General features: G+C 43.4%; 2 protein-coding genes across 7 annotated transcripts in view; one reads left to right on the forward strand and one right to left on the reverse strand.

Annotated features, from left to right (window-relative positions):
- Nucleotides 1–5173, reverse strand: part of SPATA17 (spermatogenesis associated 17) — a 139359-nt gene extending 134186 nt beyond the window's left edge. Inside the window, 2 exon segments of the mRNA XM_053309011.1 lie at nt 5035–5111; nt 5114–5173. Coding sequence (XP_053164986.1) covers nt 5035–5111; nt 5114–5158 — 122 coding nt within the window. The 5' untranslated portion in view covers nt 5159–5173.
- GPATCH2 (G-patch domain containing 2) overlaps nt 5107–25686 on the forward strand; it is a 153261-nt gene continuing 132681 nt past the window's right edge. For 3 of the 6 annotated variants that reach the window (XR_008319351.1, XR_008319353.1, XM_053308990.1), the window contains exons 1-5: nt 5107–5575; nt 13175–13891; nt 19603–19664; nt 23193–23375; nt 25097–25176. Coding sequence is in view for 3 of the 6 variants with exons in the window: in XM_053308990.1 (XP_053164965.1) it covers nt 5520–5575; nt 13175–13891; nt 19603–19664; nt 23193–23375; nt 25097–25176 (1098 nt within the window). In the remaining 3 variants the exon portion in view is untranslated. The remainder of the gene's footprint in view (nt 5576–13174; nt 13892–19602; nt 19665–23192; nt 23376–25096; nt 25177–25686) is intronic. The other 3 variants (XR_008319358.1, XM_053309001.1, XM_053308985.1) reach the window with 2 other exon arrangements.

Raw genomic sequence — 25686 nt, forward strand, 5'->3', positions numbered from 1 at the left:
AAGGCAAAGAGCAGCTGTGGGGTAGGGCAGGGAAGAGCTTCCAGTCAGGACACTGGCACCACTCTTGGCCATTATCTGGATTTTCTCCAATCCCATGACTGCTTTCAGAGGTGGGGACAGGGGGGACCTGAGTTCCAGTGACCGAAGTCTGCCTAAGATGTAGTTTAGCCCTAAGCAGATCCTTTCAGAAGATCCTTTCAGAAGAACATCTCCAGAAGATCATCTGCCAAGCAGATCCTTTCAGAAGAACATCTCCAGAAGATCATCTCAAATCCTTCCGTTGTAGCTGAATTGCCAGTTCAGGAAACACCCCTAGCCGCTTTTTAGGGCACATTCCCATGATGATCCAGGCTGGCAGGAAAGCAGGAATCCTAGATCCAAGCAGCATGCATACTCCTGATTTTGTGTCATGAGAACCTGAAAATGTAGGGCTGGAAATCACACCCAGTGTCATTTTTCTATTTTCCATCCAGACTGACAATGATAGACCTTTCACAGAAATCACAGACAACAAATGTACGATAATACATTGATTGTTGTGGCCATTTACATGAGCAATATGTTCCTCTGATGCATAGGGAGGGAAGGGGGAAGTGAGAGAATAATTGCAAAAGCAAACTTTTGGCTATTTGTTGGAGGTCCAATGTGGCAATGTCCCAAATGTATCCTACAGTCATTTAGAAGATAAATAATTCAGCTGGCTTGACACTCAATAGCATCTGGTTGGACTGTTGGGGGAGCTCATACAGGCCACTGTATAAGCAAGTCATCACTGGTTTCCTATGGTCATTTGGTGAAAGAGTAGTTGTTCCTGTTGTTTGTTCATTTTGACAGCACCATCAATGTACATGGTGTTTCACAGAATTACATAAGTAAATAGACTCCCATTGGGCTGGTTCACATGATCTCCAGGCCACTATACACAATGAAGGCGGGACGCTCTGAGAACAAGCCTGCCCTGACGTTACTAAAGGTTGTCCTATCACATTATCAGGATGTCCTTTACTCATATGAGGGGGCAATTCAAATGATCATCTCCCTTGTGTGTGAGTGAATGGGCAATGGGATGTCCTACAATGACATCAGGGTGGACACATTCTTGGTGCATCCTAACCGTGATCACAGTCCTGCTCCCAACGGTTTCTGCCACTTGACGAGGTCATCAGAGGGGGCCCTGCTCTGTGTGGTGACAATGAGGGAGGCTCGCCTGTCATATACGTGGGACAGGGCCTTCTTATTCATTGCCCCCAGACTTTGGAATGCTCTCCCGGTGGGCCTCTGCTCCTCAGTCTCCATCATAGTTTTTAGAAAGCAAGTAAAATATTGGCCTTTTACCCAAGCTTTTAAATGAGTGTTTTGTTTGTTGCTGCTTTGTATCTTATGGTTATTTTTTTAATTAGATTTGTATTTTTATATTCCATTTAAATTCTTATTGTGTCGTTTTTATGGTTTTATATTGTTAAATGTTTTGTAAACCACCTTGGGATTATTTTAATAAAAAGCGGTATAAAAAGTTAACAATTAAGTAAATAAACAGAATAAATGAGAGTCGGTCCATTGCCATTCTGAAGTCTTGCCATTTATCAAGAATCAAAGCATTGCAATGGCTATTCAGTGTAGTTCATTTTTAAACATAACATTTTTAATGCATACTTCCTTCTTTTTAGATACCACTGGCTGGTCCTATTCCTGGTGTAAAAGCAGGGATGAGGAGGGTGCTGACCTCTACCTACTGCACAAAACTGATTTTGAGGAGCTACCAGCTGTGCTGGTATTAATGTTATTAATGAAGAGGCATTAATGTCTCCATCACTGGGGCAACGTCAGGGGCAGCCCAAGACTCAGGGGCACCTCCCCTCCACGTTGACCACCTGTACGCCTCCACCCACTGCTTTCATGGTGAACTACTTGTATTCTGCCAAAGAAAACCATTGGGCTCTGTGGGCACCAGGAGTCGAAATCGACTTGAGGCACACTTTACCTTTATAATGATGTTATTATAGCTCATCATGAAAACGGGGGGGGGGGGTTGAGGTGGAAAAGGAGGCAGTGGCCAGGAGGGAGGGTGGACAGATGAGTGGCTGGGCGTTTCCCATCACCCATCCGCCTGCCTGCCAGCCCTCATGCCCCCCTTGCTGCCGCCACTACCTGCCACTTTTGCAGCAGGTTATAATGGTGTTGCTGTGTCTCATGGCAATATCTTTATAACTTGTCACAAAAATGGGGGATGGAGGCAGAGGCAGGGGAGGGAAGGCAAGCAAGTGGGAATGGCCACCCACAAGACGTGCCCTCCTGTGGGGGCAAACGCAAGCTGGCCCTGGGTCACACACGACCCAAGTCATCGCTGCCCTGCTCACTGGGCATCCTTCACCTACTCACATTTCTCATAAGCAAGCAAGCCCTCCTTCCTGGCCGCCACCTCCACCCACTGCTTTAGCAGTGATCATAGTGATGTCATTATAGTGGAGGTGGGCATTCCCCCTTACTCACCCATCCCCACTCCTGGCAACCACTGCCTCCACCCGCCGTTTTTGCAGTAAGCTATTATGAAGTCATTATAGCTTGCTGCAAAAGCGGCGGGTGGAAGCTGCAGGAAGAAGGGAGGGTGGATGGGTGTTCCCCATAGGGATATAGGAAGCTGCCATATACTGAGTCAGACCATTGGTCTATCTAGCTCAGTATTGTCTACACAGACTGGCAACAACTTCCCCACAGTTGCAGGCAGGAATCTCTCTCAGCCCTATCTTGAAGAAGCCAAGGAGGGAACTTGAAACCTTCTGCTCTTCCCAGAGCGGCTCCATCCCCTGAGGGAAATATCTTACAGTGCTCACACTTCTCGTCTCCCATTCATATGCAACCAGGGTGGAACCTGCTTAGCTATGGGGACAAGTCATGCTTACTACCACAAGACCAGCTCTCCTCTCCAAACCAGCTCCCCTGCCACCTGCCTTCCTGCCCACTCTCCTTGCTGCCGCTGCCACCCACCACTCTTGCAGTGGTGGCATTGTCATGTTACGTTGCCACGTCACACGGTAACATCATTATAACTCACCAGAAAGTGGTGGGTGGAGGCAGAGACCACACTGGGGAAGGAGGGCAGGCGGGCAACAGGAGTGCTCATTTGCAAGGCACACAAGACACACATGGGGGAAGGGAGCAGGCTGGCCCTGAGTCACACATGACCCAAGCCACCACTGCTCCTGTCCACTTGGCACCCTAGGCAACTGCCTAGTTTGTCTAGTGGGCATGCTAGCCCTGGGCAGCTTGCACCTGTTGGAAGATGCAAGTCACCTCCATTCTCGGTACAACTCTCCACCTACACACATCTCATGATAAGGGAGTGGATGTGCTGCATTTTGGCAAAGCCACAAAGGTGGAAGCAGGAATTCTCAAAGCACCTAGCCCTATTCACACATTATGTTCAACACACACACATACAACAGTGTACAGATCTGTACACATATACAGTTATTCACACATTATGTTCAATGCACATACAAGTCCTGCTGTAGTAGCCATGTAACTATCATAGTTTGGACATATTATGCGAAGACCCAGCTCCCTTGAGAAGTCCATAATGCTGGGGAAAGTTTAAGGAAAGAGAAGAAGAGGACGACCAGCATCAAGGCGGATGGACTCGATTACGACATCCATGAATGCACCACTGAGAGACCTTAAAGACCAAGTTGAAGATAGATCATCCTGGAGAGAATCTATCTATGTAGTCGCTAAGAATCGACACCAACTTGACGGCAATCAGTCATCAATCAATCAGTAGCCATGTGCAGCAGGGCAAAGTGAGAGGAAGTCCCACCCTTGCCGTGTCACTCATCCGCATGCCCTGCCGCTCACACTTAGAGCGGGGCTTGTCTGAAGAGGGCAGAGCCCTATCTGTGATGGGATACCATTTTTTTAAAATTAGCATATGTACAGTCATTCACACTCAAAAAAGTTTCATGCATACAGATGTCTATACACATGAACTACATAATTGTTCTGCCATAAGGGCATCATGGTTTTAGAATGCATGCAAACTAGGGAGTTATGTTGTGATGTATTTTTATTTTTGAACACTGTGCACTATTGCTCTGTGGCTTGGCCACAAGCCTGTGTAGTTGTCTAGAGCCTTTAGTCTATATACCATTGAATTACTGAGGAATACTTGGTTATATAAACAGGAATTTATCTGGACAGCTTCCTCTTCCTCAGCCAATCCAGAGTAAGCAGCTCCACCCCTTGATCTTAGTTAACATCCCAGACTTATGGAGAGCAACATGATAGCTCTCTCTGAACTCTGGTTAGCAAAGCCACAGATTCTTTCACCAAGCAATCACCTTTCCACAATTCACAGCCTTCAAGAATTCATCTCCTGGACTCTTGATCTCTGAACTGCAACCCTCTCCAAGTGAAACTCCAAGAGTGAGACATCACTGCATGCCATGGATGTAAAAGTAAAGCTATGAAAACTCGTGGGAAGTTTGATTGTCTTGTGTGGCTTTTACGGCAATCTCAGGATTGGCAGAACTGTAATATCTGGATAGGGCAGTTGGGTCGTGGGAAAGGCGGTTTTCCCCCTAGGATCACGAAGCTCCACAGCAAAACAGAAGGGAAACACGGCGCTTTTCTTCCGTTGTGCTTCCGTGGGGTTTGCAGTGTGGCGATCCTTTGCCCCGCTGGATCCCCCACCCCGCCGCCAGGAAGCCCCTTGGCAGTGGGGGGACGCCCCCTCCTCCATGCCAGTGTGCCTCTGCTTCCCCTCTCATGCCCCAGCTCCAGCAAGCTCTATTGCCCTCCAAAGGGACCTGTCGCCCGCCCCGCTAATCGTCCCCCTCTATTGGGCATCTTGCCTCAGCAGTAAGGAGGGCTTGCTGCCCTGCTGCGATACGTGCGAACTCTCCCCTACTGGGAGGCAATTTGCCAGCCTCTATTCCTTCAAACACGTGAACCAGCCCCAAACCCACAGACCGGACATCGTCTCCGAGGGCGATCCAGAGTCCCCGCAAGGAGAGGGCAGCTGCCCGGGGGACCTGTTACCTGTTCCTATGGAAATACCCCTCCTTGAAGTCCCGCCGCCTTCCTTGAAGCCTGGCCAGGGTGGCCATCTTCCCCCGCCCTCCTCCCAGCCGGCTCCCATGGATGGTGTACACGCTGTCGCCATAGCAACTGGGCCATACCACACCATCAGAGGAGGGGGCCGGCGAGTTCCATGCCCCTCAGGCTGGAAGAAGAGCAGCGGTCGGAGGCTTAGGCCAGACAGGCTGCGGTGGGGGACCAGAATGCGTCCGAGGTCGAGGGGTTATTTATCCGAGAAGCGCCCCGTGAAGCTTCCCGGCCCTGCTGGCGGGAGGAAGTAATGGTCGGGCCCCGTTTCCTCCCCGCGCCGCGGCTGCTTCCGGGAGACCATCATGGGGGAGTGAGACGCCGCGCCGCAGGCGGAGAGTGGATGGCCCGGTGGACTGTCGCCCTCCCGAGTCTCTGCGAAGCGGCCCCCGTCTCCCCAGGGAGCGGCCGACGGGTACATGTTCCGGGCGGCTGAGCCCAGCCCGAGCAGACCTCCGGCCGCCAGAAAGAGCTGGTGAGAGGCCGGGAGGAGGCTGGGGGAGAGGAGGCTGGGGGTCTATGGGAGGGCATGAAAAAGAGGTGGGGGGCCTCTGGCCCCTCATGGAAGGTGGGGCGGCGGCGACTTGGAGCAGGCCCGAGGTCAAGCCCTTTGGCAAGAAACAGATCTGAAGCCAAAAGGGAGACGGCCCGGAGCGTGCAGTTGCCGGCCGAGTGGCGCGGACAAAGCCCGGCCCGGCCCGCTCTTGTGCTCTAAGCAGTCTCTGGAGCAGTGCAGAAAGCAGCAGGTGAAGCTGCAGGCAGCATGGGGATCTACCTTGTTATTTGCTACTACGGTCTGCACGTCAAGCTGCTGGCCAAGACACAGCTGCTTGGGGCTAGTTGGAAACTGGCAACCGTGCCTCTGAATCACCCCCCCCCCCCTTTTTTTTTTTTTAATCAAGGGTGACAAAGATTTGAATTTTTTTTTAATGGAATATTGTGAAGGAGACAGTGTAGCACACTCAATCCCAATGAGATGGGGATGAAAATAGGAAGGAAGGCCCCTAGGGGGAAGTGGGGAGAGGTGTGGAGCCCTTGGACTAACAGGAGGATGTTTATGGGAGGTGGACGTGTCCTTTGTGACTGGATATTGGTGGATTTTCCTGCATAACTGAGGTGATTCTTGGTATGTTGGGAATGGGGTCTTTCTAGGAGACTTGGCAGCACTGCTTCCATAGAAGTCTGAAACAGTGTTATTTGAACCCTCTACCTGGAAGACTCCCTTTCTTGTCTGCTGCTACTGAACATTATTATTATTATTAATTCAGTTTCTATACCGCCCTTCCAAAAATGGCTCAGGGTGGTTTACACAGAGAAATAATAAATAAATAAGATGGCTCCCTGTCCCCAAAGGGCTCACATTATAAAAAGAAACTTAAGACACACACCAGCAACAGTCACTGGAGGTACTGTGTTGGGGGTGGAGAGGGCCAGTTGCTCTCTCCCTGCTAAATAAAGAGAATCACTACGGTAAAAGGTGCCTCTTTGCCCAGTTAGCAGCTGAACATGTTGGATATGTGGGAGAATGCTCAGTAGTACCAACTGAAGCTGTTTGCCTTTCCTCAATTTCTGATTGTTTTAGATATTTTCACAACCTAGATAGAAGGGAGCTCTTGTCTGAAAGGAAGGTCAGGCAGAGACAAAGCAAAAGTTGGTGTGATGTGGAATAATTATATCATTATTGTTATGAATATTCCAGACTTGGTGAGTGCTACAGACCTGACAAGCAGTGGCTGCTCAGTGCCTTCTACAGTAGCCAGGGCCTTTACTTATTGAAATACATCCCTTCCCCTGGATGTGGGGGAGAAGGAGATCTGTATGATGATCATACAGTCACTAAATCTTGTTTACTTACCCTCCTATAAAAACTACTTACAAAATTTCAAAAGAAGTTACAGTATGAAAAATGGAAAAGAATAAAGCAATACAACCCAAACAAATATAAAAGCACAGAGCTGCCCTGAGCAGTAGTGTACTAAATGGGCAAAGAATAAATATTGTCAAGAAAGAGGATCATGTCATGTTTTCCTGTTTAAAAGATTTATATGCTTTCTTTCAAGACCAAGTCTTCACAAGGTGACTAACAACAATAGTTTAATTAGCCATTAATTGGAAATTCTTGTAAGCAAAATCGGGCTTTTGCAAACCAACAAAAGAGAGCCAGGTTTCATGTAGTCTCTGGTATATTGAACCAGAAATTAGGGGTTTAGGATTGTGGCAGCAGAGGTGGGGGAAGGAAGAAGGAGAAGCAGCAGAATATGGAGCTGAAAATGATAGCATGATATTTACTTGAAGAAGTACTGTGAACCCTAGTAATAACTGGTCCTCGCCCATATTTTGGGTTAACACTAGCCCCATCATCTCAGTCAGCTAGGTCGTATTGTGAAGATGGGTGTCCACTTGTACCTGTTGGAAGAGGATAATGAGGTCCCCATCTCTTCCAGCAGGCTGCCTCTCACACTTCATGAATGGAAGTGCAGGGCATAAGTATTGAAAATGGGGATGCCTTTCAGATAATCTGGTGGTTTGAAATTTATTTCCATTCTCCAAGTTCTCATGATATACCTGCCCTGCTCCACATAGCTATGGGGGAAAGCAAAGCTTCCATTACTACATTTCCACTACCACACAGAAATGGACACACAAGACTTGACTCAATGCATGGCCATTCTGTAACTGAGGTGGACTCTCACCATCTCTTGCCTGCATTTCTGAAACATCAGACCACAAAACCCTGCCTTGACATATCCGGCCTCTAAGGATGAGAAGGCTGCTGTACTTATTTGGAACTAATCCTCTCCTTCTGTAACTCCACTTCTACGAAACCTGAGAGTCAACAGTGTTGCCACCTAAAAAAAACCTTTAAAAGTGTCTGAGAGGACTTGTGGGCTGTCGGGTAACAGAGCTACCAATAAAGGCACAAAAAAGGTAAAAAGCCATCTTAGTAGCTGGAAGGATTGAGCAATTATATTGTTATGTCACACAGTGAGGTTTTTGCTGGAAGGGTGGCCTATAAATTTTAAAAATAAAACCATCCAATGGAGGGTAGTTGTTTGCTCTGTGCTATTTAAAGGCAAACTTGAAGGTACCTTTTCGTTAAATCTATAATAGCTATAGCAGTAGTTCTTGTTCCTATATCTACTTATATTGATAAACTCATTGATGTGTAATTGATACAATTATGGGACAGACACTGATATCTTGAGAGTTAGTAAAAAAAAATCCCCACTGGTATTACCACAAATCCTGTTGCATTGGTAACCTTATCTTTGCAGGCTACAAGCAATAAGTGCAAGGTATGCTGGGTGAAGGGTCCCATAGTGATGTTCAGGTGAAAACTAACAGAGGTGTGTCTTGTACCATCTGGTGCACTAGCACTTCAAATGGGATGAGATTTATATATTTCTGGAACAAGGTTGCATGCTAACTGGTTGCTATAGTGTCATCACACAATTCAGAAGCATAATCTAAAATCTCTGATCATGCAGTCCGCAGGCCCTGCAGAATCTACTTAGAAATATAAAGTAGTTATTTGTTCGGCACTCTCTCTCTTTCTTTTTCTCTGTACACATGCATAGACACTGAGAAGATCACAAGATGATGTGGGATACACTCATAAGCATGCATATTTGGAAGTTAAATCCCATATTGACCAAAGTTCTGAATTACTTCTGAATAAGCATCCGTTGGATTGGGTTGAGTAAACATACACATGACTGAATTCTCCATAAGCAAAGTCTAATAGTTAAATCGGCTGATAACTATTGGACCCTGTTTCTCTATAATAAATGGGCAGCAAATCTCGTTCTGTTCGGCTAGTAAAGTTATAAACTGAGAATCGAACACATTGTAGAGCTCGGGTTGTTAGAAGGCATAAATAGGGATTCTGTATAAGATCACCAGTATGGGCTTGGTGATTGATCTTGGTGAAGTATTATTATTGTTATTATTACATTTATATCCCGCTCTTCTTCCAACGAGCCCGGAGTGGTGTACTACATACTTGAGTTTCTCTTTCACAACAACCCTGTGAAGTAGGTTAGGCTGAGAGAGAAGTGACTGGCCCAGAGTCACCCAGCTAGTATCATGGCTGAATGGGGATTTGAACTCGGGTCTCCCCGGTCCTTGTCCAGCACTCTAACTACTACACCACGCTGGCATGAGATGCCAAGTACAACGTGGCATCTCATGGATTCTTGCATGTGTGATTAATCCCTGGATCCTGTAGGATGCCCACAGTAGGATGCCCACAGTAATAAATACAATAATGACATTATGCATTTATATTTCACCCCAGAAGTCAAATATGTTTCCTGTGATTTTTTTATATGTTAAAAAAACAGCCCTCAACTCAAATCTAGTAGTGGTTCAGTTTTAAGAGATTGTAAGTACAGAAGGAAGTAATGTTATTAAATTCAGAATTCATTTTAAACCAGCTTCCTTTTCAAAAGAAACACTGGCTGACATCTTGACTGACAAAGCACATGCATAAAGAGGGACTCTGGAGACACAACTAGGGCCTTCGCAAAACTTCCCAAGTCCCTCTGCATGTGTTCTCAGCTCTGTTGTGAGGAAAAGCAGTCTCACTCTGCGCTCTGGAAGCAAGAAAAGTGTTGCTTAGAGTTAGCAACATGCTTCCTTTCTTCCAGAGTACTCCAGAGTGGGGATGTTTCTCCGATATGTTCAATAGTGCATGCGCAGAGGGACTGGGGAAGTTGTGCATGGGCCCCAGTCATGTCCTGGCAGTCCCTCTTTATGTGTGCATTTTGTTAGGATGTCAGTCACTGCTTATAAATAAAATAAGCAAATCCGACATGCCTCTTAAAAATAATTAAATCAACTATTTTTATCCACCCTGGAATGGCCAGGCTTCAGTTCCACACACACAGACCCTTTAGATCCAGGAAGCTTAAGGGCACATGACTGGGTGCAACATTATAACTTTAAGCATCATTGCAATGCAGTTCTTGTATCTTCATGGGAAGAGAACTGGTAAGCATGAATTGTCCCCTTTGCTAAGCCCTGGTTTACATTTGAATGGGAGACTACATGTGAGCTCTGTAAAATATTCTCCTTAGGGGATGGGACTGCTCTTGGAAGAGCACCTAAATGCTTGCATGCATGCGGTTCCAAGATCCCTCCCTGGCATCTCCAGTTAGGGCTAAGACAAACTTCTGCCTGCGACCTTGGAGAAGTTGCTGCCAGTCTGTGTAGGCAATCCTGAGCTAGATCTAGATAGACGGAAGCTACCTGGGTAAAAGGCAGCTTCCTGTGTACATTATCTGGAAACAGTTCCCTGTAGTATGTAGAGGTCAGCATTTAGTTAACCTTATTGTTATAGATAAACGTAAAGGTCATTGTAGGCAAACTACAGTTATTTTAGCTTAATGTCTTCTGTGAAACAAGAAGTAGGTTTTATCACTAGCTGTGGGGCATTTCTGTAATTGTCTTTGCTGTGATGTAAAACACTCGAGGTGAGGATGTTTTTTAAAAAGCTTGAGAGACGTTTAGCAGGTATACCTCACACTGCCGTGAGGCTTAAATATTTTTGTTAGTAAAAATTTTGCCACTTGAATGTTGTTTATATAGGTGGTATTTTCCACTTGAAAAAGAAATATTCCATTTTCTGAAATATGGTGAGTTGTCTTTTATTGATAGTAGCTTAATACATCTGCTGAAAATAGACTAATACAGTGTTCTTCATTGTAAGGCCCGAGGGCCAGTGACAGCCCACATCAGCCTTAAGTGCGGCTGCCTGACTCATTGTTGATTGGGTCTGCGTGAAGCTTTGGCCAAAGCTGAATACTCTGCACAGTTCCCTTGGCACCATACAGAGATGACCACTCTTACAGTCCAGTGCTGCACTTTGCCCAGGTCCTATGGGGCTCCTTTAAGGGAAAGGGAGCCCTCTTGAGTCCCTGTACCATCTTGGAAGGAGTGCACAGAGTGCTGGGAACTGTAGCCCTCCCCAGTGCTTACCTTAAGAGCTCTGTAGGGGAAAGTGTGCCATCAAGACAGTGTCGGCTCCTGGCGCCCACAGAGCCCTGTGGTTGTCTTTGGTAGAATACAGGAGGGGTTTACCATTGCCATCTCCCGCACAATATGAGAGATGATCAGCATCTTCCTATATTGCTGCTGCCCGATATAGGTGTTTCCCATAGTCTGGGAAACATACCAGCAGGGATTTGAACCAGCAACCTCTGGCTTGCTAGTCAAGTCATTTCCCCACTGTGCCATTAGGTGGCTACAGAGCTCTTAAGAGAGAGGGTTTCCTCTCTCATACAGGGCCCTCCCAGCACTGAGAATAGTGTAGTACTGTATGGAGGTCAGCACAGTGGGTAATGGCTCTCACATTGAAGGGTTGTTTTGGTTTTTGCCAAAGTGGCTCCCACTTGAAAAATAGCGGAGATCATTGGACTAGTAGAAACAGTTTTCTCAATAGTCAAGTGCGTTTAGGGTATTCAAAAGCAATACAGTGGTCCCTCTACTTACGAAATTAATCCGTTCCGAATGCACATTTGTAAGTCGAAAAGTTCGTAAGTCGAAAAGCGGTTTCCCATAGGAATGCATTGGGAACGGATTAATGCGTTCCGGAGCCTAGAAAAAAGACCCAGACCCCCAGTAAGGCTTGCAAACTGCACAGGAACATTTCTTTTCAAGAATAAACAGGCAGTAAACAGGCAGGCAAGTCAAGGAAACCGCATGTAAAATTTGTAAGTCGAGGAAACCCCATCTAAAAATTTGTAAGTCGAAAAAACCGCATCTAAAACCGGATCTAAAACTGCCGTTTGTAACTCGAAAAATACTTATGTCGAGTAGTTCGTAAGTCGAGGGACCACTGTAATTATCATTTGAAAAGTTTTGTATTGCTACATACAGCTAAGGAAGGCTTATTCAGTTCCATTTTCTTCCTTGACCATTCCACTAAAATCATTTATTTTCAAAAACAGAAAAGTCTCAGTACTTTGTTTATGTTGATAGGCATTACAGCTCAAATCAGATGCCCTGCAGAATGATTACAGTAACTTTCTTTAACCATGTTACAGTAACTCTCTTTAATTTGAGATGACCAAGTAGATGATGATGATGATGATGATGATGATTGATAAATAATATAAATTAATAATGCTACTACTACTACTACTACTACTACTACTACTACTACTTGGGAGTGATGAGGGATCAAGGATGTGGGGAGGGTGTTGGGTCTGTGTGAGGAAACCTCAGGTCAGAGCCACAAAGATAAATAAGTGGGGGGGGGGTAAGCCAAGTGAGAAGTCATCTAGAATACCTAAAAGAACATGTGTTTGAAATCTTTTTTAAAAATAGTTATTCTAGGTTTTAAGGTACAGTGGGATAAAGCACAGTACAATCTCTTTATATAGATCAGCATTTAGTAGATTTTAGGCAGGGTGTCCCTTTTCATCCTGGCTTTGTAGAAGGCAGAAGCACTGTGAGATACTTGTGCTGCTTCTGCCTTTGGCAAAAGCCCCACACAGGATGAGCAAGGCCTGTGTCATGTCTTGGCATATTTAGGGGACTTGGAAAGGGTCAGGGTCTTGTTGCATCTCATGCAGGGGATTTGGAGAAGGCAGGAAGTGCTGCAAAGCCAGTGTTTAGACCAGGGCTGCTTAACTTTGGCCCTCCTGCAGATGTTGGCCTCCAACAATGGGAGGTTTATGGGAGTTGTAGTCCAAAAACAGCTGGGAGGCCTAAGTTGAGCAGGCCTGGTTTAGACAGACCCTTTCTTTCCCAACCTTTTTGCAGAGAAGTTACTGAGAACCATAAGGTTGGTTTACTGAGAGTGAAAGAGACTGTCGTCATTAATGACCTGACAAGGGGATTTGTGGAGCCCTGTTGATCACAAGTTGTATATTCAATTCTTTATTTTCAATAGTGTTTAAATTTATTTTTATTAAAGCTTGAAGGTGTTCAGATTTTGCCAAAGTTGGTTTTCAAACAAGAGAAATTAGGAGCTTTCTGGGATTGGAATGTCTAATGATAATCTTAAATGCTGATCATCAGTTTGTTTTCATGTAATTATTGTAATTGGAATTTCCCCTCCCTATTATAGGCATTTCAGCAAGACTATGGAGGAGCTCGTTCATGATCTGGTCTCAGCACTGGAGGAAAGTTCAGAGCAAGCACGAGGAGGCTTTGCAGATACAGGAGATCATTCTCGCAGTGTCTCTTGTCTTCTAAAACGCCAGGCCCGAAAACGAAGGGGACGAAAAAGGCGCTCCTTTAACACCCATCATCCATGGGAGACTGGACATTGTTTAAGTGAAGGCTCTGATTCTAGCCTTGAGGAACCAAACAAGGATTATAGAGAGAACCACACTAATAATAAGAAAGACCACAGTGACTCTGATGACCAACTGTTGGTTGCAAAACGCAGACCATCTTCAAATTTAAATAACCTTAGAGGCAAAAGGCCTCTATGGCATGAACCTGATCTAGCAGTTGATAATTTAGGAAATAGGACTCTGCGTAGAAGACGAAAAGTGAAACGCATGGCAATAGATCTACCTTCAGAAGTAACAAACACACTGACATTACCTCAGCAGCAGGATAACATTAAGGATCAGGAAATGGACAACGATCATAGGTCTTGCCAACATCAAGAGCTAGCAAAGAGCAAAGTTAAAAAAAGGAAACTAGCCACAAGTAGGCAAGGACCAGAAATTTTGGATGAAGGAGTGGTCATAGAGAATGACGAAATCAACCAGACAAGCAAAGATAAAATGGACTATGAAGAACAAAAGGGCTCGGATGAAAACATGAGTGACAGGTTACTTTTACATTTTCATTTAATTCCAGAGTTTATTTCCCTCCTGTTTTAATCATGTTTTTCATTTATGCACAACTGTTGTTTTTCCTGTATTTCAAAATCAAAGTGTAATAACATTTATGTAGCATTTAAAATTGTTTGGAGACTTCCTGTACTGTTCTAAATTAGAGCTCCTATTATCAAAATTCCAATTACAAAGGGGTTTTTTGGTCTACAAGGTATTTTTCTACTACGATGTAAATAACATTTGCATTTTATTTGAAAATAACTCTGTATTCTGAAGGTCATGCGCAGTGCAATCCTATGAACGTTTGTTTGCTCAGAAATAAATCATACAGAGTTGAATGGAATTTGCTTTCAAGTAAATGTGCATAGGATTGCAGTCATAGTAACTTCAGCCGTGTGTGTGTGTGTGTGTAATTACATGTCATGGTAGCATAAGTTGGGATGAAGAGAAAATAAGCGGTGAGCCCTTGAAGTTGCAGTAGTGGGGAATGAGTAAATAAAAGTTGCAGAATAAGTTATGCAAATTAATATAATGCACATTTGTGTACTTTATGTAACCTAATTCATCTTTTCTTATTGTAAAATTTTTTTGTATTTATTTTTGACACAAAGCACACACATGGCATAGCCCTCCCTTTCTCAAATACGGCATGAGATGAGAAATCAGGAAAACAGAATTTATGCAAGTAAATAAAATCAATGTGTAAATTAATTCAGATTTTGATTGCCACAATTGGCTTTAAGAGATATATCAGAATTCTAATTTCCACTCCACATTGGCAAGCAAGCTTTGGATTATTGTTGTTTCTGGAATCTGTCTTAGATACTGCACAGCAAGCCATCACCTAAGATGGATGTGGGCTCGTTGGCTCTGTGGCACTCAGCAGCCTGTCCGTGCCCCTCATGCAAATAGTGGGGAGGGGCTTAGTGAGAGCAAAATGTTGCATCACACAATTCTGCAAGGCGGGTGCAGCAGCAGCAACAGAGATGCAATGCATCTCTCCCACTGAGCCCTCCCTTGTCTGCCTGAGAAGCACAGACTGGCTGTAGGGGCCAGTGAGCCCGCATCTCTCTTGGGTGTGCAGCTTGCTGCATGCTATCTAAACCGCCCCTCTCCCATTCTGCTCTGTCCTCCTAATAAGCCCTAGTTCACTTCTGCATTTAGTGTTGTGCTGGGCCAAGTCAAAATAAGCGTTCGTGGCAGTCACATGGGTTTCAGCTCAGCCCATAGTTAAAAGTTATTTTATTGTTTCACTTTTCCCAAGCAAGTCATAAAGCAGCAAGGAGTCTATATTTTCAGGAATGTTTGTATTTGTTATAATTTCAGCAAGCTAGTGATTTGAGGATGGGGCAGAGGAGGTGGGTTTTAGTACTTTGGTCTTAAAAATGTAAAATAATAATTTGAGGAATAGTAAGTCAGAGAAGATGGTCAAAGGAGGTGGTTTAAAATTATTCCACGTTTTATGGTCACTGGCCCTCCTGTTGGAGTCAGAACTGCAGGACATTATTGGATCAGAAGTTTATAATTAATAGTTTATACTAATATTTTTGTTCCAAGTTTCCCTTTGAGTTTGTATATCTCTGTCCTCTGTTCTCTATTCACTCTCTTGATCAATTATGCATTTTAATTCTGTTTCTTCTCAGCTGGTATCATGACCTGCTCAACAGGCCTAGCTGTTTTGACACCTTCTGCTTATTCATGATATTTTTCCTACAATCATCTAGTTATTTATAAATGTTTACATTTATCCCTCCCTCCCTCTTTAATAAGTGGCACCAAGGAAGAGAACATCCAATGGCTGCTGAATACAATACTAAATACCAAATGACAATTAAAAATAATAATCCACAATTAAATATATCTGTTACAAGAAGTAAGGAAAGCTTTCCTAAAAGCCTGTACAGGGAGAGTCTGGCAGGCCTTGAAAGGGCAGGAGCTCTTGGATTTGATATCTGCCAAAATGAAAACCGTTTTTGGAAGTCTCCTAGATGTGAATTGAATATACTTGAAGTAGGGCTTCCTCAGACAACACTCAACAGGTGGTTGGTGAGCCTAAGAGCTGGGCCTCACGATTGGTGAGACCCGGTTTGGTGAGCTGAGCGGGGAGAGCGGGCTAAGCCCACTCTCCCCACAGACAATCACAGCAGGAGCCCTGGGTGGCTGGATTGGCCACCCACACAATTGCCGGCTCCGTGACGGAGCCAGTGGGGCTGATCGGCCCCCAGAAGCTCCAGCATGCCCTGCGTGAGCATGCAGGACATGCTGGTGAGACCCCCGGAGCCGGGAGGTGGCTTTTCGCCTCCCCTCCAGGGGTCTCCTCGTGAGTAGCTGCGGCTGTTCATGATTTTAAAAAACCGGGTTTGCGGAGCACTCGCTCTGCAAACCTGGTTTTAGGGGAGGGGTACTTGAGCAGGTTACCCGCTCTAGAACCAACGGGCTCGCAGCCGAGCCCGGTGGTTCTCACGATTGCAGAAAATCGGGCTAGCAGAGGCTAGCCTGGTTTTCCGCAATCGTGAGAATAGCCTCTAAGTGTAGAGAAACGCTTCTGAACATAGGCGGGAGTCAGACTGCTTAGGGCTTAATAGGTTAACACCAGCAACTTGAAATACATTCAGAAAGCTCGGAGTCAGTTTCACTGTTGCAGCATCAATGATATAATTCCACTATCTCACATTTAAGAAAAGGTGAGCTGCTGTGTTCTACATGAAATTAAGCTTTTGAACGTTCTTCAAGGGCAACCCCACATCATCTCAGTATTGGAAGATTGTAACGATTGCAGTGGTCAGTACTCGAAGACTGTAAAAGGTTATATTATTTTTTTATTTCCCGCTTTTATATACTGCTCCATGTAAATCTCAGGGCGGTTTATGACTTTAAACAAACAGCAGCTAAAACCTAAAAATCATGTAAAACAGATTAAAATTACCATAAATAAAACTTTAAAATCCTAAAACATCATAAACTAAAAGCCTCATGAAACAGGTGTGTCTTCAAAAGTCATTTTAAAAACAACCAGAGATGGGGAGATTCTAACTTCATTTGGGAGTGTGTTCCAGAGCCTCGGGGCAACCCTAGAGAAGGACAAGTTTTGGGTTGCCACCAAGCCAGTGGCAACCACAACCGGACCTCCCCCCATAATAGGTGACAGGATTCATGAAGAAGGCTCTCAAATACCCTGCGCCCAAGCCACTCAAGGGCTTTATAGGTATTATTTATTTATTTATTTATTTATTTATTTACATCTATATCTCGCTCTTCCTCCAAGGAGCCCAGAGCGGTATACTACATACTTAAGTTTCTCCTCACAACAACCCTGTGAAGTAGGTTAGGCTGAGAGATATGTGACTGGCCCAGAGTCACCCAGCTAGTATTATGGCTGAACGGGGATTTGAACTCGGGTTTCCTCGGTCCTAGTCCAGCACTCTAACCACGCACTTTGTATTTTGCCCGGAAACAAATTGGCAGCCAGTGTAGTTCTTTTAGAATAGGAGTGATGTGTATGATGGATGTATAATGGCTGCTAGATCCCTCTTCTCCAGATGTGTATGGACCTAGTAGTAAGCCAGATGAAGCTTACTTGCTTCTGGCCACAGCTGCCACCTGGTCTCTGACTGCAGTTCTGGACTGAGAATAATAATAGGAGCCAGTGTGGTGTAGTGGTTAGAGTGCTGGACTAGGACCGGGTAGACCTGAGTTCAAATCTCCATTCAGCCATGAAACTAGCTGGGTGACTCTGGGCCAGTCACTTCTCTCTCAACCTAACCTACTTCACAGGGTTGTTGTGCAAGAGAAGCTCAAGTATGTAGTACACCGCTCTGGGCTCCTTGGAGGAAGGGCGGGATATAAATGTAAAAATAATAAAATAATAATAATAACTCCTGAACTGCTCCCAAATCCTTCTCTTCCAACTTGAATCCATCCTCCTTGGTTGTGCACAACTGGACATAAGTGAAGCTATGCCATTGCTTTAAGCCACATTATAAACATTTCCCAAAACTTCATTTACATTATATTACATTATAATACATGGCAGAATTTCTTTTGCACCTTGTGCAGGGAAGGAACTCTAATAATCGGTGCAGAAATGTTATTACTTAAATCATGGGGGGATATGTATGTGTGATTTCAAGCTTTGGTTCTGTTCATATAAGGTTATTGCCACACTGATCTGAGGGAAGCTAACAGTGTTACAGATATATTTACCCTCTTGTGCAGGGTTTGTGACAAATCCCAGGTGCCAGGGAGCCATAATACCTAGAAATTTAACCATGGACCCTAGACCAGGATATCCTGAGAGAGAGTGTGTTATTTAATAAAATCTTTATTTGTCCCTTTTCCTCTTGAGTATGTTGCTTGTAAAGGGGATCAAGAGAAGCCCATTTCCTTCCCCACAACTCCAATTGTCCATCATTACATCTGGTAACTTTGTCAAGTGTCCATTGTTTGGCCCCTAAATTTTTGGGATGGCTTCTAGATCCAAAGAAACTTTCCATTTAATATTGTGAGATTTTTATTTTTAAAAAACAAGAAAAGTAATGCACCTTCTCTTCTGGAGCTTTCATGCAGTAGGGTTGGTTCTTCCCTGTAGATGCATATGAACTTAATAGGTTACATTTCAGGTTGGCTGAAAATATTTCAGTATTAGGGATAAAGATTCACAGCACATGTGAATAAATTGTATTTTAAAATAGACACTGTAGTCACATTCTAATACTTTGTACTAACCTCAGAGGAGCAATCACCCATGGTATGAAATACAAGCCCACCCTAAATAGCACCCTGATGTGCTTTTATTTCAAGGCTGCTTCATGCGTTACATGGCAGCAAAAGTTTGGATCCGCTATCTCCACTCCCTGATGCATGTAACTGTATAAGCCCACATTTGCATGCACTCACTGAGTTGTATCCAAAGAAAGTTACTCATGACTAAGTCCTATTGAAATTAATGGAACATATTTAGTCGCAACTAGGGCTAAAAATTTTGTAGGCTGTACATGAAAGTAATGTGTGACTGCATAAAGTAGTCCTCAGTTGAAAGTTACAAGAAAGTGAGTTATAACCTGTGTTCGCTCTTTCTCTCGCCGCCGCCACCCACCCACCCAGCATTATGATCATATTGATCATATTTTTCTTAGGGCGACATTTACTTTGATTTAATGGGTTACAGTTGTTGTTAACATTCGTTCTTCTATATAGTAGAATTGTAGTGGATTTGATGCCTGTACCTTCCAGGATATTTGCACATTCTAAGAAAAGTCATTCGGTCTCTAGACACTTTTATTTCATGTGCTGAAGAAAGGTTGAGAATGCTTTTGATTGAGATTGCCCCTCCCTTTATTGAGCAGTGGTGTTTGGGATCAAGCTGAATTGCAGAGCATAAGAAAGGAGCAGAGAGCATTTGATGGAAACAGATAATAAAATGCATCAATTGTGTCAGCACCTCATTGCAGTCACATCTGGCTTACTGTCAGGGTCCCATTAGATTCCTGTGGTTTTATGTATCAAAAATAATATGTTCTGCAGTTAATGGAACTGAAATATTTGCAGTTTTGGTTTTTTCTTTTTTCTTTTTAAATTATCTTATTTTCTTTTAGATTTTGGTCAGGCTTAAGTTTCATCTGAGTACAATCTTGTCTCTTATAAAATTTTACGACCGAGATATCAATTGCACTTTTGATCTGTTTCTTTCTCTTTGTTATTACAGCGAATCAAGTAGCCTGAGTAGTAGTGATGCTGGTTTATTTACCAATGATGAGGGAAGACAAGGTACTGAAAAGAGTGCTGTTTGTGTGTGTGTGTTCAGGTTAAGTTTTGTAAACATTGCTTGTTAATTCATAAGTGGTTGATTTATATTCTGGTTTAAAAAAAAATACCTTTACCGTTAAAAATTTGGGGATTTGTGTTTTCATTGGGTTTTTAAAAAAAAAGTCTTGTTTGGGGTTCAAGATTATAGTACAATCATCTATTGCCTAAATATATCTTTTGTGTACATTGTGCTACCATTTAATTCCAGATCTTTTGATTAGGTTCAAAATGTGTTTAATGAAGCCTGAAAAATTATGAAGTAAGCGTTTGGTGGTGGTATTTTTTTCAAGATTGATATAAAACATTATACAAACTACAGTAGTTTTAATTTTAATTGCTGAGCTGCAGTGCAACAACAGCAATAAACAGAATAAAGTATAAAGATCAAATGCCATATGACACTTTAATTCCTGTGTATTGGTGTTGGTACCTGACCACCTCTGCCCCACCACCCAGCACCATTTCATCTGCCAAAGTTAGTGCTATTGCAGTTTTGTTTTCTACACATAACCTCCTAGTGAGATCTGGAGAGGTCCATCTGCAGTTGCCACCGGCTTGTCTGGTGGCTACTCGGGGACAGGCTTTCTCCATTGCTGCCACGAGGCTTTGGAACACACTTCCTGCTGAAATAAGAGCCTCCCCATCTCATAAAGAGGCAGTCAAGAGGCATTTGTTCACCTAGGCTTTTAATTAGATATTGATTTAATTGTGTTTTTAATAGTTTTAACATTTTAAATTTTAACTAGCTGGCCCAGGCACAGAGCATCTGCGCCTCTAGTTCTCCTTCATTCTCGCCCCCCCCCTCGTTCTTCAGCCCTCCCCCTCCTCTTCCCTCATCCTTGGCCCCTCATCCTCAGCCCTCTTCCCTCCAATGTTCCCCCCCCCCTTGGCTGGCTGCTTTTTCCGGCCGGCCACCACTTTCTCCCCCCGCCCAGCCGTCACCACTTTATCTCTCCCCCCCACCAGTTTTGCTTTCTCCCTCTGCCACCGCTTCCACTTTTTCTCCTCCAGCACCCTGCCGCCGCTCTTGCTTTCTCTCTCCCCCACCCACTGCCGCTTTCACTTTCTCCCCCGCCCCGCCTGCCTGTTCACTGGCCTGTCCATTGGCCTTATGTTCTCTGCCACCGTTGTTTACCTCTCCCCCTCCACTTGCTCACGAACTCTCGCAAGAGCTGCCACACGTGGGATTAGCGACGGGTATGTCTAACAGAATTATAGAGAGAGAGAAGATGGCTGAAATGTTTTAATCTTTTTATCAGTTGTTTTAATTGTTTTGTTGTAAACAGCCCAAAGACTTGCATTTTGGGCGGTATACAAATGTGTTAAATAAATAAAAAAATAGTGTGGTTCCCCTACTAACTGAGCAAAGAGGCACCTTTTTAAAGTGGAGATTTTCTTTATTGAGCAGGGGGAGAGCAACTCGTCCTATCCAACCCCTGCACAGCATCCCTCCACTGGCTGTTGCTGGTGTCTAGATTATGTTTCTTTTTAGAGTGTGAGCCCTTTGGGGACAAGGATCCATCTTCAATGTAAACGGCTTTGGGAACTTTTGTTGAAAAGTGGTATATAAATATTTGTAGTAGTATTAGTAGGTTATGTTGATCAAATGATAGGTCAACCGTCAAGTATTTAGAGCATACATTTGGTACAGCTGTGACACAGTGAGATCCTAGTTGCGAAAAAGCAAGTTAATGTTCTGAAACAATGGAATTCTAAACGATTGTAATCAGTTTGCAAGCTCAGTGGGAGCTATGGGAGGAGAGCTGGTCTTGTGGTAACAAGCATGAATTGTCTCCTTTGCCAAGGTCCATCCTGGTTTTCATTTGAATGGGAGACTACATGTGTGAGCACTATAAGATATTCCCCTTAGGGGATGGGGCCACACTGGGAAAAGCAGAAGATTCAAAGTTCAGTCCCTGGCATCTCCAGATAGGGCTGAGAGAGACTCCTGCTTTTAACCTTGGAGATGCTGCGACTAGTCTGTGTAGTCAATACTGATCTAGATGGACCAATGCCCTGACTCAGTATAAGGCAGCTTCCTATGTTCTTACATTCCAGTGGTCATTCAGAGGATCCTAGGTTCTATCCCTGGCAAAGATCCCTGAGAGGGTACAAACTAGGAACTGCTCAGTAGATGACTTATCTGCCTAGCTTGTTTGACTTGAAAACTGAAGAGCAGGAACAAACAGAAGAGCGGGAACAAACACTTTTTTAATATTTATACACACACACCTATCTATCTATCTATCTATCTAAATTTCTTTTTTTTTAAAGAAGCAAGCCCTACATTTTGTGCCAACAAAAAATGATGCTAATAAATCACATTTTGGCCAATCAAGATTTAATTATTCAGATTTTGGCACCGTTTCTTAATAATGCATATTAAACCTTGGGTTACCAGAACTTGCACACTATGTTTTATGTGGAAGAAAATATGAAGCTGGGAAGATTCCTGCCAGTATAGCCTCAGATGATAGGGAGGGGGTAGCCGTGCCCCTGAACCTACTTGTTCCATGCAGCAGAGCCTTGGGGAAAACCTTTCCTGGCCAGGCATCTCTCTACCTTTATATGCAGCCTCTCATCCTGCAAATGCCTCTTACCACTGTCCAAAGTATGACATGACTTCCAGGACAGCACAAGACAACATCTCTGCTGTCAAAATGACTGGGGTCATCGCTTTCCCCCTCACTTGTGTCCCCAGGGTGACATGTCTCAATCAGTCAGGCAGCTGAATCACTCTTCTCACTGAGCTTCAGGCCTGTGATGTCAGCCCTGATGTCACCTGCCCCATTTGCCAGTCCACTACTGCAGCGATTGGCCCTGTACAAATTTGTTCTTGGGTGCTAAAACAAGAGTGAATTGTGTAGACTTCTGTAACCATTTAAAATGTTGATTTGGTGATGTGCAATTTATTTTACTTAGAAACTAAAAATGTATAAGAGCCATTAACATATTCTTGGATTTTCATTTCCTGTGGTACTGTCATGTTTCATTTAAAATCAACTTTTTCAAAACTTATTTCTTAATGAACTTAATCAGATTAATTTTATTTGGTCACATCTGTTCATGATTGTTTCTCCCTTTTATATACCATACAAATCATGAAATTAAACTAATTATATACTATTATCAGCTGCAAAGAACGGGTTTCACAGTTTTATACCTTTTAATTCCCTGTAGGAGATTAAGGCTTGTTTTTTTTGTTAGTGTTGAAACAGCAGCAACCTAAATGAATTTCCCTGCCATTATCACCAAAGGCTTAGCCAGTTTATTATTTTGCACATTTCTAAATTGGTTGCAAAACACTAGCTTTTATGTCCTTGTTGATGGCGACACCTGTTGCAATAGCAAAAACCACATTTCAAGCAGAGCTGCATTTGAGGAGCAACTATAGCATAGCACTAACGGGGAAAGCATTCTGATTATTATATTTGGATAATAAAGCTCAGTCTCACTTTCTTTTTTAATATGAGGTGTTTGTTATCACAGGTGATGATGAGCAGAGTGACTGGTTTCATGAAAGTGAATCTGGAGGTGCCTGTGGGATCACTGGGATCATTCCCTGGTGGGAAAAGGAAGACTCGGCAGAACTGGAGAAAGAGTTGCCTGATCCAGTCTTTGAAAGTATCTTAACCGGCAGTTTCCCTCTTATGTCCCATTCAGGCAAGAGAGGTCAGCAACATTTAAAAAGCAGAATAATATATTTTGGCACTGTCAATCCCTTTGCAGGTGCTACAGAATTGTTAATAGAAATCTGCAGTAAGAAAATCTTCCTGTCCATCTTTTATTCAGCTGTAAAGCTTAAAACATTCTCTAGTATATGATGAAATCATAATCCTTTTCTGTAGTTGTTACATATCCTTGATTTCGGTGGGGTTTTATGTGCATGCAACTGTGTCCTTTGTTGTAGTCAGAGCTGACTTCCTGACTAACGAAGCACTAGTACTTCATGAGATGTTTTGGTGCTGCAGACGATATTGACTAACTCAGCACTGGCACTTCCACGGAGGGCGGCGAATTTCAACAACCTTCCCTTCCCCTGAAGCGTTTTGTGCTACCCAAAAATATTTCCTGAAGATTCTGTAACTCTCAGGGATATATTTGGGTAACACAGAGTACTTCTGGGGGAAGAGGAGATCTTTGAAATGCCCCCCCCCCAACAGATACCAGCGCTGTGTTAGTATGGAACTCATTCACCTCACCAGTGCATCTCACAAAGCTAGCTAAATCATTAGTTAGGATGTCAGCCAAAATTTTCAAGTTCAGAATTTTTTTCAAATTATCTTTGTTTTTACTACTAGTCCTTTCTCACAAAGTCTTAATTCTTTAGGTCTCACATTTTACCATGACGACCAGTTTCCACAAGAGGATTATGATTAGGGGATATATCTCCTTTCCCCCCTCACTGAGTGTAAATTGGGACAATTTACCAAAATATAATCCCTGCTAAATGGGCAAAGAAACACCCTTTAAAGTGATGGTTCTTTTACATTAACAAGAGAAGAGCAATTGTCCCTATTCAATCTCAGCACAGTGGCTGACATCCTAACTAATGGAGTGGATACATGCCAGAAAGACACACCTTATCTGTGGAGAGCTTTCTTAGCTGCACAATACATGGATGCGGGGAGGGGAATTTCTCTGATCCCTGCTTCCCCTAGAGGTACCCTGTGCCACCCGAAAATATATTTCTGATGACTGTGCACCTAGTGAATTGGAGCTAGTTCCAAAGTAGCATTATTTGAAAAGTTATTCTCATTGCTTTTCAGAAATGATAGTCTGTGCCTGATATGCAGCATGTAGAAGTGAAATTGATAGGCAGCATTTCAGGGCAGATTTGGTCCATTTCATTTTCAGATAATACAACTTCATTTGCATAGTAAAATCACTTCATATGCCAGTATAACTAGTAGCTGGTGCCAGTATCATTATGTGTGGTTTAAAATTCCAGTGAGTTGCTCCCCATACAGTTCTATACAACATAGTTTGTATTTGGCATTTGTTCTTGCAGTCATATACTCTAGAGCAGGGCTGCTCAACTTTGGCCCTCCTGCAGATGTTGGCCTATATCTCCCATCATCCTCAATTACTGGCCACTGTGGCTGGGGATGCTGGGAGCTGTAGTACAAAAACACCTGGAGGGCCAAAGTTGAGCAGCCCTGCTCTAGAGAGTTGTTCAAGGAAATAATAAACTACTCTTATATTTTATATCTCAGGCCTAGTTACTGTGATTTTATTCAACACTGTATATGCATAAGGGGTGGCAAAATGAAACCAACAAAAAGGTTAGAAAAATAAGATGAGGAGAGAGTCTTTGTTTCTGAAATTGATCCTTTATTATTTGAATCTCTAAGTATTGTGTATTTAAGTTGTGCTGTATTTTCTACTTGTAGATTTCCAAAAAAGATTTAGTCATCTTCATGGAATGCCAGCAAGGAGCATCAAAAAAGCTGTAGGAAACCAAACTGCAATGGTAGGCTACTTCTTATTATGTACGTTGAACTGTATTCCCATAAAATTGCAGCATCTTCAAAATTCTACAATTTGTACATAACTGAAAATAATTCTCTTCCAAGGTGCAAATCAAAACTGGTCAGACTCTTCTGGTGTTCTAATACTTGGTTCTCCTTTCAGAACTGTATCAATTCATTGCACACAATATGAATGTTCTTTCTGAAGGTCAAATTGACAGCAATAAGTATAGTTGAGAGAAGCTATATGTATTAAAGTGATGTACTTATATCTTTAATTCAGGTAATGCTTCCTTACATCCTCTAGCCCAAAGTCATTTTTGTTGCTGAGGTTAAAATGTGTTTAAAGACAATAGTTCCCCTTCCGTGGTTATGATACTGGTTCTATAGATGAATTAAAATCCATCTGGTTTCTTTTTGCACCATTATTAATAAAATATCTCTGTTGTGCTATTAGCAGATGATAAAGAAGGTAGAAAACCCACAAGAACTACTAAATGGAAAGCTACAGT

Source organism: Hemicordylus capensis, chromosome 1 (assembly GCF_027244095.1).
Source record: "Hemicordylus capensis ecotype Gifberg chromosome 1, rHemCap1.1.pri, whole genome shotgun sequence".
NCBI lineage: Eukaryota > Metazoa > Chordata > Lepidosauria > Squamata > Cordylidae > Hemicordylus > Hemicordylus capensis.